Source organism: Eleginops maclovinus, chromosome 20 (assembly GCF_036324505.1).
Source record: "Eleginops maclovinus isolate JMC-PN-2008 ecotype Puerto Natales chromosome 20, JC_Emac_rtc_rv5, whole genome shotgun sequence".
NCBI classification, from domain to species: Eukaryota; Metazoa; Chordata; class Actinopteri; order Perciformes; family Eleginopidae; genus Eleginops; species Eleginops maclovinus.
The window spans coordinates 21,234,156-21,261,413 of NC_086368.1; the positions used below are offsets into that span (position 1 = coordinate 21,234,156).

A 27,258-nucleotide genomic window follows, 5' to 3' on the forward strand; every position below is an offset into this window, starting at 1 on the left:
TCAAAGAGAACTTGGCGTACCTACTTCTATTTACCCACATCTGCTCTTGAACATGAGATATGGACGTTGATTTTCTTGTTACTGAACTAACATTAGCTTTTTCTCTTTTATAGGAGTCTTTAAATCCTATGACCCAACATTTCTATGCAGCTTTAAATGTTTATTTTGTAGGTTTATTGTCCTATAAATAAATGCACTCTTTTGTTTTCATAGTTTTCAATGTAGGTCTAGCCTACTTGAAAAGAAATAGACAAAACAGCAAATAAAAAAGTTCCGACATATACATAAAGAATAGACATAACTCAAATCTGGCCCGTCGCGAGTCAGCAAAAATAGGTGTTATATTTAAACCAACCAACCAACAACACATTTATAATAAAAACTCCATATAAATCTGTGCCAGTAATAAACCCCACTGCTTCCTTTTCATTATATCCTTTAAATAGTGCAAACAATTATGTCAGGTTTATCATGTGTTTTTAAACGTAACATTATACCTGGAAACAAGTTACATGGATCAAATTAACGAAGTAGAGTAAAAAGATACAATTCTTCCTATAAATAAAGTGTTAAAAGTATTACATGGAAATAATGAACTCAAGTATACACAGTAAATTCCCAAGTGCCAATTATGCATTTGTACTGTCCTCACTAAGGTGTGGGAACCCAGCTAGACAGTGAGCTAAACTTTCCTTTATCCGTGATGCAGTCTTTATTGAAATTCTTCACAAAATCACAAAGTCAGGAAAGTGAAACTAAAAATAAAACAATGAGAAATATAATTAGGTTCTACTTGGTTGGAAAGTTAACATACATCAACTAGACAAGCTAAGCTAATGACCTTCACATTCACTGTTGACTGCAGTGCCTAAACTGACCTGTAGCTAACATTTAGCTAACATCTTCAAAAAATCGTTTTTAAACCATTTACTTTTATAACTGCTTTTTAACAACATCAATTCGACATAAACTATGAAATTATAAATTACAACAAAGTTTAACAACATTAAGAAAGGAATACATACAAGTGATGCCTCTGGCATGGTGACGGTCACTGCCACACTCTGCGCACTTCAGAATTGTCTTACAGTCTCTAGCGAGATGACTAGAGGACATGCAGCATTTGAAACACATCCCATTGTCTTTGAGAATGCTCTTCCTCTCCTCAAGCAGCTTTCCTCTGAATGTTCTGCATTTCCACAGCGCGTGTGGTTTGTTGTGAATGGGGCAATTTTTCTCTGGCCCTTCAGCTTTTTTCTCAGGTATATCTGTAGGCGGATCTTTACCTGAAGAAACCCCTGTCTTCTGAACGGATATCTTGCTTCCAAAGTTGCGTGAAGTTGTTTTGTCTGATTTCCAGCTGGTGCTGTTGCTAGATGGTAGGACGAAGCTGGGATCGTTCCTTCTTCGTGCTTCGTGACAGATTAAATCAGAAAAGACATCAAATGGAGGGAAATAGCCTTTGTTCTTTTCTTTAAACTTTGATCCAATTGCGAGCCATTTCTCCTGAAGCCCATAGGGGAGTTTTTCAACGATGGGCCCTATTCCCCTGGCTGTATCCAAGTATGCCAGTCCTGTGAGGTAACCTTCTTCTCTAGCACCTTGCAGTTCCATTAGGAGATCACCTAGGTCTCTCAGTTTCTCGTAATCTTTTGTAGACATTTTTGGGAATTCGTCCAGTCGTTTAAACAGAGACTTCTCCATGACTTCAGGCGCAGCATAACATTGCTGGAGGCGCTCCCAGGCCTTTTGTAGTGCTACATCTGGGTGCCTTACATGCACAGAGCGTATGCGTTTAATGTGCTTGACAGACTCTGGCCCAAGCCACTTAATGAGCAGATCCAATGATTCAGTGTATGTGAGCCCCAGGCCTGCAGTGGCATTATCGAATGATGACTGCCACGCCATGTAATTTTCGGGTTTGTCATCGAATTGGTAGAGGCTGGTACTCACTAGATCGCGGCGAGCCAGGTAGCGTGCCAGGTGTTCTGTTTCAGGTGCCACGCGTGAGGTTGGTGGGACATAACTGGGAAAATATGGCGGCGTCATTGCGTTAAGTGCTGGTTTCTGAGGGAAATGCGCTTTCTTGGGCACTTCGGGGCGTCCACTATCTTGATTTGGAATTGTTTGGTTTCCAGTATGAGGCGCACTCTGACTCAATGGCTTGCTGTGGCCAGGTGGTCTGCTAGGGGCCTCGCCCTGTTCGTGTACATCATCCTCGTTCGGGCCTATCGCTGACAAAGGATGCCATGTAATGTAACTCCCTTCAGACATTGCTGCATCATGTGCTGGGTCAGGGTGGGACACTGGAATGCTTGCTCGGTGCAGTTCAGTTTGTGCTGCAACATACTCTTTTGTGCGTGTTACAATTTCCTCTTGGAGGACCTCATGTGAAGATGAACCAGACTTAACTGAATTCTCTCGATATTCAGCCGCTTCTAATGCTTCAGCTTGTGCTTCAGCTGCGGCTGCCTCTTTTTGTTGTTCAAGTGTGCTTAATTCAGCTTCCAGCTTTGCCTTTCCCAACTGTAGCTCTGCCTCTTTTTCAGCCTTTTCAACTTTAAGCCTTGCTTCTTTCACTGCAAACTCAGCCCGTACCTTTGCAGCTTGACTGCGGCGCTGGATGAAGATAAGCGAGAGGTCCTTGACTTGTGTGATACATTCTCAGCCTTCTCACTCATTCTTTCTGCCATTTTCCTTGTTAGATTTTCCTTTTTGCTACTTGAGATGTTGCGTTCCAGCTGAATCACACTTTTTCACTGTACTGTCCTCACTAAGGTGTGGGAACCCAGCTAGACAGTGAGCTAAACTTTCCTTTATCCGTGATGCAGTCTTTATTGAAATTCTTCACAAAATCACAAAGTCAGGAAAGTGAAACTAAAAATAAAACAATGAGAAATATAATTAGGTTCTACTTGGTTGGAAAGTTAACATACATCAACTAGACAAGCTAAGCTAATGACCTTCACATTCACTGTTGACTGCAGTGCCTAAACTGACCTGTAGCTAACATTTAGCTAACATCTTCAAAAAATCGTTTTTAAACCATTTACTTTTATAACTGCTTTTTAACAACATCAATTCGACATAAACTATGAAATTATAAATTACAACAAAGTTTAACAACATTAAGAAAGGAATACATACAAGTGATGCCTCTGCTGGGGCAAATGAGTCCGAGTTTCGTGAGAAGGAGCCCTTTCACAGCATGTTAACGTTAGCTAACCTTGCTCCAACTAACTTCCAACTCCCTACTTCCTGTTTCTAACACCGTGACATTATGTCAAAATAAAAGTATTCCTGTCAAAATAAAAGTATTCCTGTCAAAATAAAAGTATTCCTGCTAAATGAATTTCACATTAAATAAAAGTCCCAAAATGTTTTATATCTGCCTGAAGGCAGCACAGCATTGTTAAACTGCATGGACTCTATAAGAGTTATTACAACAACAGTGTGAGTAAAACGCCCTCTAGTGTTGGTGATGAATTGCAGTGTTTTGAAGGTCAGTGTCAGAAGTACTCTGAAAAGCCCCGCCCACCCCCTGGCATATCTAAACGCTTAGCTGGATTTTACCAACCGCCACTTTCTCCTCAACGGCCAGTCAAACCACAATGGTAAGTTTCTCCAAATAACTTCTTTAACTTATTATTTGGCATGTAATCGGAATGCAATTGTTCACTGCAGACTTCAGTCAGTTTTGTGTCTTGAAATACGAATTCCAAAAGGCTAATGTTGAGCTAAGAAGTGCCCACATGCAATTCTAGTTATCCAACAAACGTTAAACTCGACTCCGTTATGTTAAATTGGGGTTATTTTGTAGCAACGTTAATACATTCAAGTAAAATAGTAGATCTAATGACTGCGTCTGTGTCGAATTGGCCAAGCAAGCTAGCTAGCTAGTCCCTTGTAGATAATTAGCATACAGGTGTCAAGCTAACGGCACTGCAATCTTACAACCGTCCATAATTTAACATAACGTTAGAATCGTATGAACTAGCTACTGCATATAGTCGGTTCACATTACTGTTTAATTACTCTAGCAGCATCCCAACGTGTGGTTGGTGGTAACGTCAGCATAAAGTAAGCTAATGTTAGTTTTAGTACGCTCATTGGTCTCAGGGACATTAAAATAAAGTGAGGTCATTGAGCTACGGACTCCGGGGCAAAAATACTAATATGAACAAAAGCACAGAATATTAATCAGCCCTGACATTATGGGTTGACACTGTCTGTGTGGTGTGTTTGGGGAGCTGCATACACACCCACCCATCACAGAGCCCGTGCTGAAACACGCGGACAGCGGAGCAGAAATTAGCGGCAAAACGTGGACCGCATTAGAATGGCAAATTGACGTGAAACTGATGCCAGTGCACTGTGGCTGTTATTATTGAGTTATTTTTCTCTGATATAAGCTGATCTTACATTTCATGATTTATTTCTCCACTATGTTTCTTCAGATTTGTCCGTTGTGTGCTCGGGTCTGGTGATGGTATGTAACATTTTAGTTAAACTGGTTTCTGCTTGCACAACTCAGTCTTCAAACAGTCCAGTAGCTTTAAGTTTGATTTCAGTTTCCTTAAATTGTAAGTTATTCATTTAGGACTGTGAATTCCTAATCTACTAATATAGTAATACGTATCATAATAGTCAATAATAATAAGTGTTGCTGTTTTTTACAGATACAATCATGTTGATTAAAACAAAAATAAATAATGAACAGAAATATGTCAAGATCAGTGAACCAAGCCTGGATGCATTTCTGAACTAAGGTAAGCCATCAGTTAATGAGGTGCACACCAAGAGCTGACTTTTGTCGTTAGCTCTTGAGGTTTTTTCATTCATTAAAGTTCATAAATGAATGTTGATAGGTCAGTCATGTGACCTAATGGCATGACCAAAACAAATCACTAACAATATATTGAAGCTATACCCTTTTCAATCAGCATTTCATGACTCCCTGTGTTTGCTTTTGTTCCTAAAGCTTTCACGAAGTTCTGCATCCCTCCTGTCAGTGAAGGCATCAGAGTGTATGATGAGACAGGGACTGAGGTGGATGCGGATGTCTTTGAGGAAGTAGCACAGCAACCCAACCCAGGTGTATTCACCATCAGATTTGACAATGGTAAACTTGTTCTTCTTAGCTCTTCATTTATTTTAGCGTAGTTAATGGAATGTTGAATAAGAATCAGTTACACTTTCAAATTGTGAAAATGGTTTCTGTTTGTTTATTCTTTCTCTCCACCTCCCCACTCCTGAACTATGCTTAGGTTCCCAGGCAATCACTTCGCCCGACTGTTCTCAGGGGACAAGTTTGTCTGGCAGTCCACTGGTTAACGTTGAAAACAGTTCATCGCTGGAACATTCAGCATGTAACTCTGATGACACAATCATCCTGGATGAGGATGCCAGCCCTTCAAGAAAACGACAGAAGTTGGATAGAGATGCCAAACAGGTAGTTGATGTGTAAAATGATAGCCTCCCTCTTGGAGATTACACACTTTTTTGGTCATCGACATTGGTCGACTTCCAGTTTTGTTGGCTTTGTCCGTGTACAATCATAAATCAGTATCATTTTGGGGGGGGAATTATGGCTGCTGAGTCGTCTAGTGATAAAGTTCAGGTATGTTTGTGTTAAGCTTTATTTCGAACCAATTTGTACTGTTTGTACTTGCCCTTTAATATTAGCTGTAAATTATTCAGGATTATTTGATTTTTTATTATTCCGTCTTGTCCTCTACACTGTCATTTCTTAGGTGGTTGAGTCTGCACTGATCAAGAAACCTGGTGGAGACCGTATTATGAAGGAATACAACCGGACGAAAGGTCAGACTGACTCCTCACGGCGTCATGGGTAATGTGGATTTCATATTTTATTTTATTTTTTCAAGCAGAACATATATTTAAGTTTCATTCTTAAATTCTCATCAGTCTGAAACTCAGTACAGTTGTATTGTATAAATGGAAATTAATAGAACTTTTCACCTTTATTTTGACAGGATGTCACCGTCACAGCATGTAAGAGTGATGTATGCTCGCGGCATAGCTGCCTTGTTCCCTTACTTGATGGATCCATTTTCCAAAAATGGATATGTAAGTGTTTTTTTATTATTATAGGTCTATAACATAACTTGTAGTTTGTTTGTTTGTTTGTGTGCAGGATGGGACAGCGATCTCTCTTCTATTCTCCTCCTCCTACACCTGATTCCTCCTTCTGCCCAAGGCAGGAAAAGACCAGGCAAGGTGTCTGCATCCCAAGCTGAGAAGCATCTTGTCATGTTCAAGAAGGTTTGTGTTGTAGGTTTAATGCATCTCAGAATGTTATTTTCTTTTTGAGACAACTGGAGTGAATGAAAAATGTTAAGACCCTCATCTCACCAGAGCTTTTTCAACTGTTTAAATCTATGATTTTCATAGTTGTTTGTAATTATTTTATCCTTAGAGTGGAACAAGCATCCAGGAACATGTAGATGCCATCAAGAGCACCACTCAGCCCTATCTACTAGCTGTTGGTATGAAGAGGAGCACCATCCATGAGTTCTTCATCGTTTTGGACAAACAGGTCATACCATGCAAGTCAACCACGTCTCTTGCAGCTTTTGATGAACTCTTTAAGGCACACTTTGTATTTGGCACAATATACAATCAGGTTGCTCCACAACATGTACACCTTCATACAGACAACTGTGTACAACATAGATGTCGGCAAAGTCAAGGAGAGCCCACGTGTTGCTGAGGTGAGGGCTAGAGTGCTACATTAGTTTTCTAATTTAGCATCTCTTATTTCACCCCCTCATCTGATACCATGGGGCTGATTTGATTTGTTTGTAAGGCTCAGTCTGTGAGCACGAATATGCTTGTGAGCCATATGCGATTGATTCATGGTTTCTGTTCTAGTAAATCACTCCGTCTAAAATGTGCTCAGGGAGGATGTTGTTATGTTTTTGGTACCTTTTCAGGCTTCAGGAAGCATTTAAACACAAAACATACAGAGCAGTGCGAAGATGATGTACAAACTGATGATGTTGTTGGCAATGATAATACAGATAACTCTCAGTTACAAGAGTGTGAAGAAGCAGCCAGTAGCTCTGAAGTCCTGCAAGTATCCCCCATGCAGACTCGTGATATGTGTGCATCTGCTATTGCACAGCTTCAGGTTGCTGCTGTTGGCCAGGCCACGTTAAATTGTTTTGTGTCTTCTATGGAGGAAGTTGTGCTGGAGGTACAGAGTCAAGCTAAAGATGCAGCATTGAAATGTTTATCATCTCAGGACACAAGTACAAAAGCTAAAATCGAACAGAGTTTCGAAAAACTTGAAAACCCTTTTGCTTCATTGAATTCAGATTCAAAACGAAACACATATTTTGATCAGAAATGGAGAACTGTGGAACCTGTAGAGCAAGTGCTTGGTGTCTTACGATCAGGTGGTTGTAACTGACAAATTTGCCTATGTTCCAATTCTAGACACGTTGCAGTCTATTCTTACAAATCCAAACCTCAGTGATATGTTGACATCCAGCCACACACCCAAGGATGGTGTATATTTAGATTTGAACGATGGGTTATATTTGAAAAAACATCCTCTCTTTTCTAAGGAAAAAAATGCTTTACAAATTCAATTATTTTATGATGATTTTGAGACTGCTAATCCATTGGGATCCAAAAAAGGTATTCATAAATTAGGGGCATTATATTTTACATTGAGAAATTTCCCACCAAAGTTTAATTCAGCTTTAGCCAATATACATGTATGTGCACTTTTTCATGCCCAAGACATAAAAACCTACGGATTTGACAAAATACTTGAGCCAGTCGTTAATGACCTGAAATTGCTTGAAACTGATGGGATTAAAGTTCCCATGTTCAAAAATCCTGTTCGTGGCAGTATTGTGCAGGTCACTGGGGATAATCTTGGTATACATGGACTGTTTGGGTTTGTGGAATCGTTCAGTGCTCGGAATTGCTGTCGTTTTTGTGTCATAGTGAAGTGTGATTTTCAAACTGTTCTGTGAGGATGAAGAAAGTGTGATATTGAGAACAAAAGACATGCATGCAGAACATTGCCATAGTAAACAAACCCACGACTACCTCATGTTTATGGTGTAAAGCGTGCTTGTTTATTAAACACCCTACAGTATTTCAAGACAGTGGATAACTTTGCTGTCGATATCATGCATGACATTTTAGAAGGAGTTGCACAGTTTGAGGTGAAACTTCTTTTGGAGTATGTGCAGGATAACCTCTTGGCTGCCAAAGAACTGGCGGGCAGAATACAGTCATTGAACTATGGCTATACTGAGAGAAGAAGTCGTCCTCCTGCTGTTAAGATATTGGATGGAAGTAACGATTTGGGTTTAAATGCCATACAGTCCTGGTGCCTGTTGCGTAACATGACACTGATATTTGGAGATCTGGTGCCGAGAGATAATAAGCATTGGCATCTTTTATTGCTACTTCTACAGATTGTGAATATTGTGTTTTCTCCCGTCATAACAGATGGTATGACCATCTATCTAAAACACACAATTGTTGAGCATCATCAGCTTTTTAAGCAGCTGTTTCCTGCTAAAAATCTCTTGCCTAAACATCATTTTATGTTGCATTATCCGCGATGTATAAGAAATATTGGACCAATTCTTCACACGTGGTGTATGCGTTATGAGGCAAAGCATAACTTTTCAAGTCCCAACTGAAGAGTTTTTAAAAAAGCACCAAAGATACATGGCCTTGTATTGGGAATCTTTTAGCCAATGCAGATTAACTATTGGTCCAGGAAAGATGGCGCAGTTGGGAGAATTGAAAGATGGTCCTGAGATTGCTGCCAAACTAAACGTTGCATTATCTACAAATGTACTATCTGTGAAGTGGGTAAAGCACCATGGCACTGAATATCGTCCTGGCTTAATACTATGTGTTGAGGTAGTTGATGAGATGCCTGTATTTTGCAAGATCAGGACTATTGTTGTGAAAGATGAGCAAATAATACTTACTGGCACAGGTGTAGAAACAATTTGTTTTGATGAACATTATCATGCATTTAACATTTTGTTGAAGCCACTCCAGGAGCTTAAGGTGTTGGAGGTTCAAGAATTGTTGTATTTTAAACCAATGGATGTTGAAATGGCTTATGGACCAGACGATTCCTCCCTTTTTGTATTTCCATATTGCCATCCAATGCAGTATTGACAAGTTTAATGTTTACATGTTTTGACATCCTTTCTCAAAATATGTATGAATGAAATCTGTTGACATTTTTGGCATCATCTGGTACCATACTACTACCCAGATTTTTTCCATTTACAACTGAAGTTGTATAGAAAATGTTATAACCTTGTGGGTTATTGTTTTAATACATTTGTATTGAATATAAATAAAACATGGATATAATGGCATTTGGTATTTTTTTCACACTGCAACAAATGTAACTTTTACTTGTATCTTAAAAATAATACATACAAATACAAATGACTTTTTAACACTGAAAGGAGTCAACACTGTCGGGAGTCATTTCTTAATCAACACTAAGTGTTAAATAGTTTGAACCCTCACCGAGAGTAAATGAATCATGAGTAAATTCTGACTAACACTTAACTCTTAGTGTCAAATATAAATGACACTATGGCTGTTATTTCCCTCATAGTGTTAACCTTGATTAACACTTTTCAGTGTAGTCTAGTGTAAAATATGAACTCCTACCAGTGTTGGATTGACTCTGAAATGTTAACACTATATGCAGTGTAACTTTAACACTCTGTAGATTAGGACCATATGTTCACTGACTCAGTTAACATCGACTTTAACACCACTGATTTTACTGTGTACGATCCTGAAAATGTTAGTAATGCTTAAGTTGCTTTCAACAGATGCTTTTTATTATTATTCATATGTCGAGTTAACAAATATATATAGGTTTTCACTGTATTTAAAATGCATTCTTCATATTATAAATCCACTGCAAATGTAAGGAGTTTGAGACCATATAGTATATGTGGATGTGGTCACCGTGGAGTCACCAATTGGTTTGGGGAATTCCATTTTGAAGCCTAGGTGATCTAGGTTCACTCTTTCCGAGTACACATCTCACTAGACAACATTCCCCATGAAATAATTTCCTGACCCAACCCATTTGTGTTTCCGCATGTTGGCTACTTGTCAAGTTTGGTATTTTCAAGAAGATCGATTTTTCTGTGGCCATCTTTTTTTTGTTGTAACCAGAAGTAAAATAAGAGGGGGAATGAGTTAATTACAACTAGGCATGAAGTTGCCGCTTGAGTGAAGCCAAACCTGATCTGTAATTCCAGTAAAACATGTTTCGCCTACATTTTTAATTCAATCAGGGACTTGTCCCTAATTGTCCCTAACTTTAACACAAAACAGATGTATGAGGTGTGTCTCGTGGCTTGTCTTACATTTTTCCACGGGCCAAACCTCAATTATGGAGGCTTTGAGCAGCCTGAATGTGTGAATGGAGGAATAAGCAAAAAACAGAACTAGCATTAAAGTTCATAGTTAAGTCAGTATTTCTTATAATACAGTATGTGTACAGTTTGGTTTTTGATGTGTAGAATGAAATAACATTACATATGTTTCAGTTACAAATATGGAATTATGTTGGACTTTGTTTTCAATCAACAAGGGCTATGACAATTAATACATCAATATGACAAAAACATAAAACAAGCAAAATCTTACATCATCAAACAATAACACGTGCACAAGAGTCATGACTGTGGGTCAACAAGTGGTTTTATTCATTTTTGTTTTGCTTTTAGGTCAAGCACTATTGGTTTTCAAAAAGCCCTGCCTGATGTTGAATGCCTTTATTCATAACTGCCTAAAACATTTATTGTTTACCTGGAATGTAGACTGTGTTCTAAATATACTTTGTTTTATTTGACCAGCATGTTTTTTTTCTCCATGATTGATAGTTGAGGGTTGTTCTGCTTTCATTGTTGGGATGGTCCAGGATTCTTTGTTCCAAATTAGTTCAGCGTCGCCAGCTCATCTATTGCATCCTGGAGCCTGTTCAAGACATAGAATACACATTTGACTTTCAAAGTATGTAAAGAAATGGTTTCTCAAACTGACTCTGATTCCTGCCTCATTCCAGTATGTTGTACCATGCAAACCATGATCAATTATTTTAGTATTCACCTCCACCACCATCAACACCATGCCTGGATATGATTTTTTCCTCCACCTAACTCTCTTACTTGAAGTCTCCACCATCCAGCAGACTCTTGTAAGTGCCAATCTCGGCCTCCAGTTTCATCTTCATGCTGAGCAGCGCCTCGTACTCTTGGGTCTGATTCTGGATGTTTGCACGCAGGTTAGTCAGCTCCTCCTCCAGACGAATAATAATGTTGTTATACTTATCCATTTCCATATTGTTTCGTTGCTCTGTGTTGCGTAATGTGTCTTCTAGGGAGCCTTTCTGTTGAAGGATTTGAAAGGAGGAGTTAAAATTGAGCCAAAGAATCAGATTCAGAATGCCTTTAATCGTCCCAGAGAGGGGACATTTTCCTTTGTACAGCAGAAAGAGCCAAAGACAGCTTAATATTACACCCAAAATGTTGGTATGCCAGGTGTGTTTCATTCAGCAAAACACACAAAATCATATGCATTGATGATGTTTTTAAAATAAAGAAAAGCCTCAAATATTGCAACAAGAATATCATTAAAGAATATATATTAAAAAAGAGAATTTGGTTATTGAAGATGAACAAGCACAGAATATAAAAACATGTTTGTAAAATGCATGCTTACCAAACTCTGTTGGGATGCAAGTTCAATTTCCAGGGTCTGTATCTGTCTGGATAAGTCACCCCTTTCCATCTGGGCTCCCTGGAGAGCTTCTGTGTTCTGCGATACCTCCACCTGCACGTCTGCAATCTGACAGGGAGGAAAGCGAAATGTGTTAGCCAACAAACAAGATAGTTTTTGTAAGTATATTTAGGACACATTTCCCCTTTGCTTAACACTACATCACCTGATTTTCATGCCACTGTTTGAGGTCTTCTGCATTCTTCACGGCAATCTTCTCATAATTGCTCCTCACGTCTTGCATTATCTGAGCCAGGTCCTGACCTTTTGGAGCGTCAACATCCACTTGCACGCCTGAATGGGAGATCTGATTCCTTATCTCCATCACCTCCTATTTGACCGACAGAAAGAGGAAAATAACCAAAAACAATTACAGACATGTGAGGAACGGCTCCAGCAGTTAACTGTGATGGTTAATCTCGATGAAGTGCAAACTCACATTCTCATGGTTCTTTTTCAGGAAGGCAAGCTCCTCCCTCACATTTTCAATCTCGCTCTCGATGTTCATCCTGGTCATGTTGGTGTCATCTATGACTCTCTTCAGCCCAGCGATGTCGGCCTCCACAGACTGGCGGATTGCCATCTCATTGTCAAACCTTTGGGAGAGCAAAGACACAAACGCTGTTATTCTTTGTAAAAGCATAAATGGGTGTTACAATTCTAATAATAATGTGATGTCAATATAAGCGTAAGTAAACTAAACCTAAAGTTAAGCTGTTATTTAACTTGTGCTGTGACAGAAAAACCTCAATATGGAAGTGTTTCAAACCCAAATCTGCTCTTCAAATCTTGCTGAAATCATGTTCTATTAGATAATATAGATATTAAGCCTCATGAACAGTAAAACCAACAAATGAATATATCTTCTTTGTATTCAACATACTTCACTTTGAAGTCGTCAGCAGCAAGACGGGCATTGTCGATCTGAAGAACATAACGAGCATTGTCCACAATCTCATCGAAGATCTGCAAAGAAAAAAATAAAAATTTAACACAAAAGAAACGTTTTAGCTGGTTAGCTCGAACACAATTGTTTAACAAAAAGCATGTGCATTGAATATTCCCTTCATTATGAAATAGGGAAGTATAACATACATAGAAGAGAACATATGATTTGAATCTCTATTTCCCCTTAACAAAAGAGGCCCCAGATTCAGATTACAAACCATGGCCACAACATGATTGAATCCATAGTTACAGTCAGTAAAAAGAGGAACCACAAACTGAAGTACAGGAAAAGACAATGTTCCTGTGCCAAAGCAAAATCTGGTTTGTTTTAGAATTGTTGGAACATGGATTTCCTGTCTGACTAACTCAAACAGGGAGTTTTTTTTCTTTCCAATTCTCACACAGCTGCACTATCTCTATATATCTCTCTATAAACAACTGTATGTGTTTATGTATTTAAAGACTGCAACATTCTTTTGTGCGTAGGTGTGTTTGTGAGTTTATACTCTTATGTGTCCATGGCAAACTGCCTCAAATCAAAAGGGGTAAATCTTTGCGCCTTCATGTGTGGAGAGAGACAAAGTGGGACCATCAATGTGACACACTGACGATCTGTAGACTGTAGAAGAATGTGACATTTGACTCTGCAGACTGGAGCTGATGGTTATACAACCAGTGCACTCACACGCATCTTTGTGGACACACACACACACACACACACACACACACACACACACTCATTCACTCTAGCAGCCCGAGATCCTTTGTGTGTGTGTCATTACCACACATCTGTTTCACATTGTGGCCCTCCTACACCAGAGTATGCATGTAAAATCTCAATTTGCATGCAGGACAATTTGGAAACGCTTTTGTCTGGTTTAGGTTTTTTCTGTCTTCAGTTAGTCTCTCATGATGCTGCCCGCGTGTTGATGATTCATCAGGGGAAGTTCTGGACATTTTGTGGCACAGACAAAATTTATGGGGGAGGGTTAGGGTTGAGCAACCACACCCTTTATTCTCTAGCCAGAAATGTGATAACCTACAAAGGAAATGCTGCCTGTCTCAGCACCAGGTTGATACATTTTCTACATATTGTGTATGACGATGAGTGCCTCTTGAAAGCATTTGTTAAGCATTTAAACACCCTCATCCATCCTTGTCTGTCTCACCTTGCTATATCAAAGACAACAACCACAGCTTCCTGGTTTTCAACATTTTACACCAAACTTCCCCTTTTTCAATTTGAATAATCGTTATTGATTGTTATGCTTACCTTTTTGCGTAGGTCTTCAATGATGGGTTCATACTTGCTGTAGTCTTTCATGCTGGGCCCTCCCTTCTCAAGAGCCTCCATGATCTTCGTCTCCAGCTCCTTGTTGGCCTGCTCCAGGTTCCTCACTGTCTCCAGGTAGTTGGCCAGGCGGTCATTGAGGTTCTGCATGGCTCCCTTTTCGTTGCCCATGATCCCAGAACTACCGGCACCACCACCAGCTGCCATGGAAGAACTGGCACCACCAACACCTGAGCCCATACCACCCCCCATACCACCTCCCATACCACCCCCCATACCACTGCTCAGCTTGAAGGCAGAGGAAGAAGAGGTCATCGGGGCCCCAGACCGCAGGGCAGATGTGGAGAAAGAAGAAATGCGGGCCCCCTTCCCACCAGCACCGCCATAAATGCTGGCAGAATACTGGGGTGTAGAGCGGGTCATGGAGATGTGGGACGAAGACATCGGCTGCATGTTGGATCTTCTGTAGCTCATTTTGGAGAAGTTTTGGCACCACAGACAATGAAGTGAAAAATGAGATGTGGAGCTGCTGGTCGGCTTCGAAAGTGAGTCTGGCAGCGGAATGTTGGAAACTTATACTCCTGCTTCTCTCCTTCAATCACAGCTGGTCTTTCAGACCCTGCCCACTTCAACATCGCCCAGTCTTCTCTTCCTGCTCCCCCTCCCTGCTCCCCCTCCCTGCTCTCTTGTGCTCTCATTCACCCACATGTTCCCTTTTTTTTAACCGACAATGTTTTCGGTCTCCAAGGAAATGAGGCATTTTTTCGTTGTGAAAACACTATAAAAAACATTCACCCTTAAACAACAAATGTATTGAACCCATCTATAGAAATAACATATAACACAGTTTGCGTTTAAAGTGGAATATAATCAAAAATAAAAGCTATAGGGTAGAGTAATCTTTTTGAAATTAGGTTTACTCTGTAAGCACATCCCCAAATTCCTTTGGTTTGCCCATAAAAGGCATAATGCCTACCAGTTTCTGCAAGGTTTCTAAGTTTGAGGTCAGCCATGTTCCAAAATAAACACATTTTGACTGCCTTCCTATCTTGCCTAAACTGAAAGTAAGATACTGTGGAGCAGCTGCAGGACTGTGTCTTTTAGTTGAAGCTAAAAAAAAAGATGGGGAGGGGGATGTATAAACTTCATGTATCAACTACATAAAGGAATCTGAGATTATAGCTACTTTGAGGTCATCAGCATCAATAGTGGCATATTTCTTTACCGGTTTATACTCTAAAAGTGCAAGATTAACTAGTGGCATTGAATTATTTATCAGAACAATCAGAAGGCTCTTATCAATTTGTAAATCTCATTGAAATCCCATTTCAACAGAAACAATAGGGCAGAGATTATTAACATTGAATATTCCATACTGTAAAAGGAGACCTATGGACACCCACGCTTCAAACACACCCAGAAGACCTGAGAAGGGTGGATGTGCCTAAAGAACGAAAGTAAGTCAATAGCATATTGTTCAGAATGCCATAAAAAGGAAAGAAATACTGCCCTCATTCACCTTTCAGAGTATAGTCTATTATCCGTACAAATCAGCTCTGATGAGGATTTTGAACACTATACTTTAAAGCCTTATCTGGTAAGGTGTGTTAACTGAAAACGTTTCATTTCCCAATATGAACAGCGCTCTTTTGTCATTAAATCCTTTGTGACACCAGGAAAAAAAACATGAAATCTGTTTTCCCCTTAACAGTATACGGTTACTTATCAGAAATAGAAATTATGTGAGTTTTATTGTGCATCTAAGTGACTAAATGCCATAGTGCCTATGGGAAGTAGGATACAATGGGCATGAAACTGCAAAACACTTTTCAACCAAAAAAGAGGAAAGAAACTGGATGATTTTCCTAAAAAGAAAAAGCTGCAATACTTTTTACATTGTTCTGGACCTTGGAAAGGTTCATACTAGTTTAACTAGGGCTAAAGTTGTGGTCAGAGCGGATTTTCACATTAGGCATCAGAGAACATGAATAACAAAACCATAAAACCACCCCAAGGGATCTTGCAAAGGCTTAAATACCCTCCTGAGCTTCATACAACCTAGTTCTTTTCTTTCCTGGTGTTACATCACCTCCATGGTTGATCAAGTTTCAGGGCTTCTCACACTTTACAACAGCCCCTCGCTGTTCTTTTGTTAAAGCTGCACTCAATGAAAGGGAAAAACTGCAAATAGGGAGTTAGAGCAGCAAAAAAGCGAAGGAGTTACTGAGACCAGGGGAGAGGCATAAAGAGGAACCATAAATTAAATCAGCATGACTCATAACTCATGACTAGCATCACTGCTCTCCTGTTTGTTTGAATCTGTGTTGGCAACAAAGATGACTTGCCCACCGGGACAGAAAAAAAAGAAAGAAATAAGAAACAGGGATGTAGGCTACCTTGACCAACAGTTTTAATGAACCTAGCCGGCATATTGGATAATGGTGGCACATTTCCCACTTCATCTTAACATTATGAAGAAAATGTGAATGCACAATGTAATTACTTTAGAATGACACCAGTGGTGTTTACACTGGTTCACTGTGAGCCTCGCTTTAGAATTACATTTATATCTCTACCTTTCACAATGAAAATCATTGACATACAGTACATGGCATCTGCGCTTCTCCAGAGAGCTAACTAGCAAGTCAACAAAGTAGCTTACAGTAGGCATCCCCAGGAAGCAGAACAACCGGGCTAATCTTGACTGTGAAAACTCCACCTAGAAGATTGACAGTGATAAAGAAATTGGTTCTTCGTAGCTGTTTATTCTGCCTCATAGCAAGAACATATACATATCTACTGATGTGTGATTCATGCCACAGACATGTTGGAAAAGCTTTAAACAAGTAGATCAAAGAACTTGTGCACACTAAGTAGTCTCCACATAAATCTTTATTAATTTTTTTGGTTTGTTTGGGAGTCATTATTCCTTAGAACTGATTTTCCACATACAAGAATCGGATCTGGATTTCAACCCTCTTTCCTAGATAAGTTGAGAAAAGAGCAGAGGAAAAGAGCTGGAGTAGGCCTATGTGAGTCATTGTAACAAACAGCAGGAGCCTGGAAACTACAACTCGAGTTTATGGGCTTCATGATACTTGGAAACCTTCCGATTTTTGGGGCGGCCTCGAATGAACTTCACTTCCCTCCCTTTTCTTTGGTTTACTGTGGCACAGCTGCAGTGCAGAAAGTGAGCTCTAACATGCGTATATAAAAAGTCAAAAAAAATATTTTCATGGATGCAATACATGTGAGTGTGACACACTCTTGCGCTGGGTCTTTCTTACATCATCCCTTTTTATCTTGATCACTGCTTTGACTGACAGCAACATGTGTAAAAGGCATCAAAATAGACAGTTTGTTTATCTTGTTAATGTATAACTTTATTGCAGTTTTATGGCCATGATTGTCATCAGAGTGTAGGGGGTCACACATCAGAGGTTAGCGAAATGTGTCGACTAAGAGACATTTTCTCCATAATATGTGATGTCCATTTCTAGCGCAAAGACATTTCACAGGAAGATATAAAAGATGCAGTGAGTAAGAAATGCTACAGTGGAAAGTCACCTATAGCTGACTACATCTCTCACTTTGGCCGAATGACAGTCTGTAGAAGTTTAATTTAAGGAAGTAAAACTGTTTGTTGAATGATTTCCTTCACTACTTTGAGAAAACATCTGCATGCTAACATGCTCGCAATGACAAAGCTAACAAGCTGATACTAAGGAGTAGAGATGTACAGAGACGTCATTGTCCTATATGTCCATATAATTTCACTAGATTAAAAGACCAGAAGTTTTTGATTCAGGCAGTCACCTAAAATCAAGCAAATGTTGCATTTCCTAAGATTATAGTTATGCAATATGATTTACGTGCCTACAAAGCATTACATCAATTTATTATTGACATTAAATACACATTGAAGTATCTACATATTACTATATGGTACTATTCATCCCTTTTTGATCGCCTCCAACAATAACTGGTCATTGACCAATTAGACTGAATTTTCCATGAAACCTACAGTATGTCTGATTCATAAAGAATGTCACAATGTTTTTTTTTAATCCATGTGTTATCATGTTTACGATCTTGCATGTATTTGCTCGTAATTATGGTGGTAGTTTTGGTAAAACTGAATTAAAATGTGTAGGATAAACATGTTAAAGGATCAGCAAATACATTTATTCATACGACGTGTCTCTCAGGTCCTTGGATATCTGTAACAAATTTACCGAAATCCATCCAATAGTTTTAAGAATATAACCCTCATCACACTTATCAAGCTCATGGTGTCCCTACAGGAAACATCGATGGGTCACAAAAGTCAGTAAATTGTTTAATTGTTTTTGACTAATTTCATGGCAACTTGGCAAGCTGCATAGTTGCAGAGATATTTCCATCTGGACCAAATTGGTGAACAAACTGACTAACATTGGCATCTCGAGAGTCATACCTCTAGTGTGGTTGACAAACGAGCAACATCCTATAGACTGGATCAGGTTTCGTTCAGCAGAAAAAAAACTAGTCAATGACAAACAGTGATGACAACGTGTGACCACATCATGCCACTCCTCCTGTGAAATTTCTTTGGCTGAACACATGCACTTTCATCCTGAAGTCGCTAGGGGGCATTCGTCTCAAAGGGAACTCAGCCACTGTAATAAGAGAAGGGGGAAGAGGTCTAAGAAACTGCATGTTCTGTACTTTTCTGTCTGGCTGTTTCTAAGAGTACATGTGTGCTCCCATTGTTTGAAAACCATGCACCATGCCTTGGTGTAGTGTTTATTCATGTCTGTATGGGAGGCTCCCTGTTTGAACAGGCATTATATGGCAAGGCAGGAAGTCAGTTTTATAACTGATTATACTGATAGTTTCCAAGGCTGGGCAGGAGACCACTGCGAAATCCAACTTTAAGACCACAAGACAGGAAGTATGTTTAGCCCCCTTTTATTATTATTTTTTTTTGCATTTCCTGCTCTATTTTACAACTTTTCTGTTAAAGGGGCCCTATTATGCATATTTTCAGGTTCATATTTGTAATTTGTGCCCCTACTTTGACAAGTTTACATTAATGAAAAAAAAAAGCTTTATTTTTCTCATACTGCCTGTGCTGCAGCACCGCTTTCCACCCTCTTTCTTAAACAGAGCCCAGTCTGCTCTCATTGGTTAGCTAGCCAGCTCTGTTGGTATTGGTCAACCGCTTAGAGATGTCCTGCCCCTTAGTTTATCTCTATAATATGTTGGAGCGCTAGCCAATAGAACAGCGTGTGATGTCACTGTGTTACAGAAGTAAACAAAAGACTGCAGTCAAGGTGTTTCAGGCAGGGGGGAGAGAAACTCCCTCTGTTGGATCATTGGGATTTTAGCCTTTACAGACCATTAACATGCACAAAAACTTATATAACAGGGGGGAAACCCTCCAAAATCATGATAGGGACGCCCTATTTCTTTAACTGGAGTTTCATTCTTTATTTCTCTTATTGTTTATAAAACACTGCATGCATCAAGTTTATAATATATTATACTACAATGCAGGGGCGCCGCCAGAAATCTTGGCCCCTTTTGAATTGAAAGATTTCAATTCAGCCCCCCCCCCCCCCCCCAAAAAAAATCCACAACTGTCCCACAACTGTCTGAATTACACTGAATAGACTGTTGCCTTAAAATGAAAATGCCATGATATATGGAACATATCTATATATTTTAACAGATCAAATGATTTATTTCATTTCAAAAACTTAAACAAGACAATACTATTAAAATAATATTGATAGCCCTCAAAGGGCCCCTGTCAGTGCTGGGCCCTTAGAATCGTCCTAACCCCCCCCCCCCCTGGCGGCACCCATGCTACAATGTAAAGATGCATGTTGGAGCAATGCCACCGCATTTGTTTAAGCCCTTTGCCTGCTTAAAAATAACCGTCTTGGATACAAGCCAATTCCCGCTGAACGTCTCAGTGAATCTGTCATTCGTTGTGAAATAGGTTTGTTTCTTATCTTTGCTAATTGCCTTCAAATAACACCCCACTTGCTCATCTCTTACCTCACCCCCTTCTTTCTTGTAGCATGTAAGTGTTTCTGTCAGCACATTCCTGACTTGATGTGCCACATAGCAACTTCTTACAAACCAAAACATCACTGGCCTCTTAACGGACCTCAGGTCAGCGGGTGAGCGTTTTAAATTATCTGTTTACTGTCTGCATGCAGAAATAATTAGGCATTCTCTTATCTGGATGTTTTTATGTTTAAGTCATCAAACTTGAAGCAAAAACAGCTCTGTTCATCGGTTGGTGATTTTTTTCTGAGATGCTGAACAACAAGAACTGGTTGACTTGTACATATATGGTTGCCTCCAAGTTTAGCACAGCAGTTCCATTGTGAAGAGTCACGTCACTGTTTGAGACAAGCCAAGCAAAATATGCATTTTTTTTATTGGTCCGAAGCCTTAAAGTACCTTTTAGGTTGTTAATATGTTCTTTCCACAACATGTGCTCCCTTTGCTTATTCATAGTTGGTAAAAATGTGAAGTTTCTTTTTATAAAACTATGGAAACAAAAGAGGAGGGGTGTGTTTAATATTTTCATTGAGGGAGCAGGGGGTTTATTCTGGTGAGAATTTGGCAGCAGTCAAGAAACCACCCAGGAATGATCTTGAGTCATAAATCTGCCCAACGGCAAATATATCATGATTCAACAATATGAGATGATGACAGGGGTTCATGGTTTCAATCAAACTGTCATAAAAACACAAGGGCTTAACGAAAATGTATTTTGATCCTTAATGTGGTACAAAAAAACAAACAAATTCTGCCTACCTACCTACCTACCTACCTACCTACCTACCTACCTACCTACCTACCTACCTACCTACCTACCTACCTACCTACCTACCTACCTACCTACCTACCTACCTACCTACCTACCTACCTACCTACCTACCTACCTACCTACCTACCTACCTACCTACCTACCTACCTACCTACCTACCTACCTACCTACCTACCTACCTACCTACCTACCTACCTACCTACCTACCTACCTACCTACCTACCTACCTACCTACCTACCTACCTACCTACCTACCCACCCACCCACCCACCAACCTACCTACCTACCTACCTACCTACCTACCTACCTACCTACCTACCTACCTACCTACCTACCTACCTACCTACCTACCTACCTACCTACCTACCTACCTACCTACCTACCTACCTACCTGCCAACCTACCTGCCAACCTACCTACCTATTCTGCGCAGTCTTTGTTTTTTCATGTTATGTAGTAGTGGTACTAGGTGGGGTCTGGAGTAAAATAAAAAGACAATCTCTGTTTGCTCTTTACCTGGCTGATACGGGAGGAATGTTCATCAATAGTCTGTGTGTGTGTGTGTGTGTGTGTGTGTGTGTGTGTGTGTGTGTGTGTGTGTGTGTGTGTGTGTGTGTGTGTGTGTGTGTGTGTGTGTGTGTGTGTTCATTGCCTTCGGATACTACATAATTGTGCACGGATTTTACTTTGACATTTAAGATGATATAACCTGTCAAAGTGCACTGATCATTTTTCTTATATAATCCGGTTTCATGCATGGATTTGTTCCAACATGCCTGCTGAAGAACATGTAGATCGCACATATAGATAGTGGAACATATTAAGTGGGTAAATCTGGTTTTTCCACAATTATCAGACATACAGTGACACAGCCCACAAACACATAAAGCACATCACACTGGTCACCAACAATTTGCTTTGCAATATGTCACCCCTATGAGAACTGTTGTAAAGTAGAAGAGCAGGTCGTAAAATGATGCACTGTTCATTATACCCAAGGTTTGACTTTATAATCTGGTTTCGCATGAGTGTGTGTGTGTGTGTGTGTGTGTGTGTGTGTGTGTGTGTGTGTGTGTGTGTGTATGTGTTTGTGTGTGTGTGTGTGTGTGTGTGTGTGTGTGTGTGTGTGTGGCTTTGCGTATTTGTTGTTATGATGTTATGACATTTAAAGTTTGGAAAATGCCTTTTGAATGAAAAGTTCTACCAGTGTTTCTGCAGCACTTTGTATAAACTGGCACAGTGACTATTATGTAATTCGTGCCCTCCCTCCAGCACACTGTAAATGTGTAACACAATGTGATTTTCTTCCCTTGCATTCCCTCATCCTTCACTCCCCTGCTGCGGACGGCAGCCAATCAGATCTCTGCAGGGCCCCTCCCCTGCCCTGATAAATAGCACGGGAGGCCAGGGAGGGTCTATCTGCCTCACCCTCTTCTCCTCTCATACTACTTCATTTCTTCAGACTCCCTCTGAAATCATGTCTCTCAGAGCTTTGAAGACCACCACCTACTCCAATGTGTCCTCCTCCAGGGGCCCATCCCAGGGCTTCAGCAGCCGCTCCTTCTCAGGCTACGGGGGTGTGGGCAGTGGCAGTGGCAGGCAGAGCTACAATGTCCGCAGCTCTTATGGGGGAGTTGGCAGCTGTGGTGCTGCTGTAAGTGCTGGGGGTTATAAAATGGGTGGTGGGTATATTGCCTGGGGGTTCTGGACAAAGAGGAGGTGGAGTGGAGTTTGGCTATGTCGGCTTTGGTGGAGGTATGGGAGGTGGCATGGCCCATGACATGGGGGCACCCATCACAGCGGTGACTGTGAACAAGAGCCTGCTGGCCCCCCTGAACCTGGAGATTGACCCCAATATCCAGATGGTCCGCACCCAGGAGAAGGAGCAGATCAAGACCCTCAACAACCGCTTTGCTTCATTTATCGACAAGGTCAGTAAACTTAAGAGGAATTCATGCATATTCAAATAGTAAAAAGAAAAACAAACTTTCTGTGGGTCCATGAAATACTTTTTGTTGAGGGTGAACTGTTGGTTTCTATGACTATCAAATTCCACAAAGACTAAAAATATAACCTCAGGAACCTTAGAGGGAATTACTGTATTGAAAGCCAGAATAGCTCAAGGTGAAAGAGGTCTAAATTCACAATGTAGATCATCCTTGAGGCAATCCCTGTCAAAAGTGTATATATAACAATATGCAGTCGTCTAAAAGCCATGCAGAGAGGTTCTGTTTTGAGTAATGCTTTAGCTTCCTCCCATGTTTCCACTCTGGAGTGAAATCATAGAGCTCAGGTAAGAGGATCAACCTTGATACAGAGCATGAAGAGAAGACAAGAACACATTTATCTTGAAGGGGTTGCATCGAAATGATTGCAATATCCTGAAAAGAGATCAAGTCCAAGCTGCAAAATCGTATTCATCAAATAAAGTTCCTCAATGCTAAAGTAGAAAAGTGGGTGTGTCATGGGCTAGGTAAGCTTTGCATGAGAGAAGCTTGTTAAATACTGAGTGGAGTGGACAAATATTGTAAAAAAATAGCCCGACACTGAGATATCTGAACAATACCCACTTTATGAGGCTTTATAATAGCCACTAAAGCAATTTTCTTGTCAGTAGTATAAATCATTGTTATGCACTGACTATTAAATGCAGAGATTGCTGAAAGCTGAGATTGACCAGTTTCTTTATTGAAACATTCAAGTTTAATGAGGTAGCCAGAGCAAAGTAGGACCAAAGTAAAATCAATAACGCTGAAACTGATTCTTCAGATTGTAAAACAAAGCTTGCATACCATCGGATATTGCACACACTCAGGTATAGCTGCTTGTGTCACATCATGTTTGCAGAGTGGTAGCAGGACCCCACCCAGGGTCAGGACGCTCAATAGAGAAGGCGCAAAGGGGGAACTGGGAAACAGTGCCTCTTTGTGTTGAAAAGTGGCACTGTGGATGAGCAATAAGGGATATGAGTAATTGATGTGACATTTAGAGTGTGTTAGAGGTGGGAGAAGCTCAATTACTCATTTACTCATCAATCTTCATGCAGTTCTTTGTCCATCAGCAAACAAAGTAAAGCCATTCACGTTGTTTGAGTAAGGCATACATGCATTTTTTCACAGTGCATATGTCATAAACCAACCTCCCCTTACATTAAAGTTGTTTTTTTTTGTCATCAGTAAACAAGGGGTGTAGTATCTTCCCTTCATTTTACAATCAAATCATTTAAAGTCATTTCCGTGTGACCCATAGCTACAGAACTAGGTCTGTTTTTCCTCTCTTGTATTCATCAATCATTTACATTTTTGGTCTGCAGGTTCGCTTCCTAGAACAGCAGAACAAAATGCTTGAAACCAAATGGAAACTTATGCAGGAACAGACTACATCTCGCTCCAATGTTGACTCCATGTTCGAAACCTACATCGGCAACTTGCGCAGGCAGCTGGACAGCTTGGGAAACGAGAAAGTCAAACTTGAGTCTGACCTACATCACATAACGGGCCTGGTTCAGGACTTCAAAAACAAGTGAGTGGAGCATAATATTTCAACCATCGCTCTAACTCCCTTAATAAACATATATTAAACTATACAGTTGATTGAATGACCACTGCACTTTACATTTAAGGAGTTATCTTTTTCTTTCCAGGTATGAGGATGAGATCAACAAGCGCAATGAGTGTGAGAACAACTTCGTCCTCATAAAGAAGGTCTGTCTTTTATCTTTTTTCCATATATTTGATCTTGAAACCATAACAGGCCTTCAAGCTGAATGACCCCACACAATGGTCATTTGTACCTCAGGTCCAGGGCAGCATGCAACAATGAACACTCAATATTTTCCTTTCCTGTGCAGGACACTGACGCAGCCTACATGGTGAAAGTGGAGCTGGACGGCAAACTGGACGGGCTCTCTGATGAGATTGAGTTCCTGAGGCAGATCTATGATGCAGTATGTACCTTGTTTCCCTTTCCAGTGGCACACAAATGAATAATAGATTTAACATCCTAAATACAAAGAGCATTTGTACGATGATTTGTTTATGTATTATCCCGCACAGGAAATCAGTGAGCTGCAGGGCCAGATCAAGGACACATCTGTTGTGGTGGAGATGGACAACAGCCGCGTCCTTGACATGGACGCCATTGTTGCGGAAGTGCGTGCTCAGTATGAAGACATCGCCAACCGTAGCAGGGTCGAGGCGGAGTCATGGTACCAGTCTAAGGTAAGATCCCTGTGATTTATGTCAAATTAAAGCATGCCAAACCATGTGGCGAACAACAAACATCAGCAACACCTTGATAATCACATTGCATTTTGATTTGTCCATATAACTATTCTCTGTGTGTTTAGTATGCAGAGATGCAGCAGTCAGTAGGAACATATGGTGACGACCTGAAGTCCACTAAGGCTGAAGTAGCTGACATGAACCGCAGATAATGAGGCTCCAGTCTGAAATTGAAATGGTTAAAGCACAGGTGAGAATTCAGTTTTGTAGATATATCTTTTTTTAATTCTTTAATTCTACGAATTGATTAAAAACATCCTAACTTTAGCAGTAATTAAACTGTGTTAGTAGCACCTGGACTTAAAAAGACAATAGGAATTCACACAACTCTTTGCTTTTCATTCTCTACTCTTAGCGAAACAATTTGGAGTCTCAGATCGCAGAGGCTGAGGAGCGTGGTGAAATCGCAGTAAAAGATGCCAGACTTCGCATTAGAGACCTGGAGGAAGCCCTCCAGAGAGCCAAGCAGGACATGGCCCTTCAAGTGCGCCAGTACCAGGAACTGATGAACGTGAAGCTGGCTCTGGATATTGAGATAGCCACCTACAGGAAACTGCTGGAAGGAGAGGAGTATAGGTAAGGTGTTGCTGTGACAGCACCACCCTGTGGAGCTGCTGAGGAGTATCTTTTTTACATCAATATTATTGTGTAGATGTCTCATGCTTTTCTGATCGTCTTCCTGCCCCTTGTTCTGTTTCCTCTACAGGTTAGCTACTGGAATCAAGACCAATATAACAAAGCAGACTTGTAAGTTCATGTTCTACCTTGGTTTAACTGTTAATTTTTGGCACAGTTTGAACTATTAATCAAAAACGGCATGACTGATGCCACCATGGGTTATGTTTTGGACAGCTGTCTGTCTCGTCACGTTGGATATTTTTGCACATTTTATTCACTTCTATTTTTGCACTTGTGTTATATCTACTTGATGGATGTGTGAAAAGTAAAGATAAATGCATGTGCTCTTTACCCTAAGTTAAATGTAATAGACGAAAATCAAAAGCTTTTCAATTGACTCTTTAGGCCCACATGTGCTAAATCTCTGAGAAGAAGAATGAATGGTAACTGAAGCCTTTGCGGATATGAATATATATTCAGATCATAACGGACCTTTTTTTCCATTACTGTGCCTTGTAATAATTATCTCTACTTTTGAATGTGCAGCAATGAACTACAATGCCTACGGCCTGGAGAGCTCCCGAACCCCATCCTACCTCAGTTGCTCCTTCGGTGGAAGTGGAGTCAGTGGAGTCAGTGGAGTCAATGGATTCAGTGGAGTCAGTGGATTCAGTGGAGTCAGCGGAGCCAAGGCAAGCATCGGTTCTGTTGCTGCCCTTGAAGGAGCAACAGTGAAGAGCACCACAGTCACCAAAACAGAAACAGTGATGATCAAGACCGAGGAGAAGAAAGAGGAGGAGAAAGAGGTGATAGAGGTCAAAGAGGAGGTAGCAATCGAGGAGCCAGCTGTTGAGGAGAATAATGGGGAGAGGAGGAGGAGGAGGAGGAGGAGAAGGAGGTGCAACAGGAGAAGGAGGAGCAGGTGGAGGTTGAAGCTGTGGCTGAGGAGTGATTGTTTTTTCCAGTTTTGTCTGATTTATGATTGATCATATTGGTTTGGAGGTGAAGAAAAAGCACACCGACACTGTTTTATTATCCATGTCTCTAATGTTTCTGAAGTGCCTTGACCAAACAATGTTTCTCCTGTAAGAGGTGTAAACACAACTTTTCTTCACTTAATGAAAAGATGTTAAAGGATGAGTCTTTGTTAAGGTATCTGAAAAGTCTTCATAAATTCTTGACTGTAAACTTCCTGTCGTCAGGGATCACTGAACCACATGTGATTAGCCAGCAGGTGGCCCTATTGCATTTGTTTTCTTCTGTTGCTCTTGAGGTCTGAGCAAGTCAAAGCACTGATGCCACCTCGAATATAACTGCTGCATGGACCTTTTTATTCTCTACCTGCTATAAAATGAATATCTGTGAACAAAGTCTTCCATCTGCTTCAAAAAGCCTTCTTTCTGTGCGTTACCCCTAGCGACACATCCTGTCCTGTCTATTTGCTCAACAATAAATCTTCTTCAAACATTA

General features: G+C 40.3%; 2 protein-coding genes and 1 pseudogene across 3 annotated transcripts; 1 reads left to right on the plus strand and 2 right to left on the minus strand.

The window, feature by feature from the left end:
- Window positions 1-383: 383 nt before the first annotated feature.
- Window positions 384-3,226, minus strand: LOC134882797 (uncharacterized). Its single transcript, XM_063910744.1, has 2 exons — window positions 3,148-3,226; window positions 384-2,877 (listed from the first exon to the last, which is right to left on the minus strand). Exon 2 carries the CDS (start codon window positions 2,272-2,274, stop codon window positions 979-981), a length of 1,296 nt encoding a protein of 431 aa, XP_063766814.1. The 5' UTR covers window positions 2,275-2,877; window positions 3,148-3,226; the 3' UTR covers window positions 384-978.
- A 7,499-nt stretch (window positions 3,227-10,725) lies between these two features.
- Window positions 10,726-14,630, minus strand: LOC134882798 (keratin, type I cytoskeletal 18-like). Of its 2 annotated transcripts, none has more exons than XR_010168194.1 (7): window positions 14,042-14,630; window positions 12,704-12,786; window positions 12,260-12,416; window positions 11,987-12,151; window positions 11,764-11,889; window positions 11,152-11,431; window positions 10,726-11,019 (listed from the first exon to the last, which is right to left on the minus strand). XR_010168194.1 is itself a non-coding variant. In XM_063910745.1 (7 exons), exons 1-7 carry the CDS (start codon window positions 14,531-14,533, stop codon window positions 10,980-10,982), a joined length of 1,284 nt encoding a protein of 427 aa, XP_063766815.1. In that variant the 5' UTR covers window positions 14,534-14,627; the 3' UTR covers window positions 10,726-10,979. The 2 variants fall into 2 exon arrangements, 1 of the variants encoding a protein (XP_063766815.1); XM_063910745.1 differs by having other exon boundaries at window positions 11,211-11,431; window positions 14,042-14,627.
- Window positions 14,631-22,299: 7,669 nt separating this feature from the next.
- On the plus strand, window positions 22,300-27,258 carry LOC134882793 (keratin, type II cytoskeletal 8-like; annotated as a pseudogene).

Bases quoted from the DNA above. Each gene is read 5' to 3' on its own strand.
- LOC134882797 (XM_063910744.1), bottom strand. From the start codon at position 2,274: ATGTCTGAAGGGAGTTACATTACATGGCATCCTTTGTCAGCGATAGGC.
- LOC134882798 (XM_063910745.1), bottom strand. From the start codon at position 14,533: ATGAGCTACAGAAGATCCAACATGCAGCCGATGTCTTCGTCCCACATC. The intron at 12,152-12,259 runs GTGAGTTTGCAC...TCGGTCAAATAG, and splicing joins TGAAAAAGAACCATGAGAAT to GAGGTGATGGAGATAAGGAA. The intron at 11,020-11,210 runs GTAAGAGAGTTA...TGTCTTGAACAG, and splicing joins CTGGATGGTGGAGACTTCAA to GCTCCAGGATGCAATAGATG.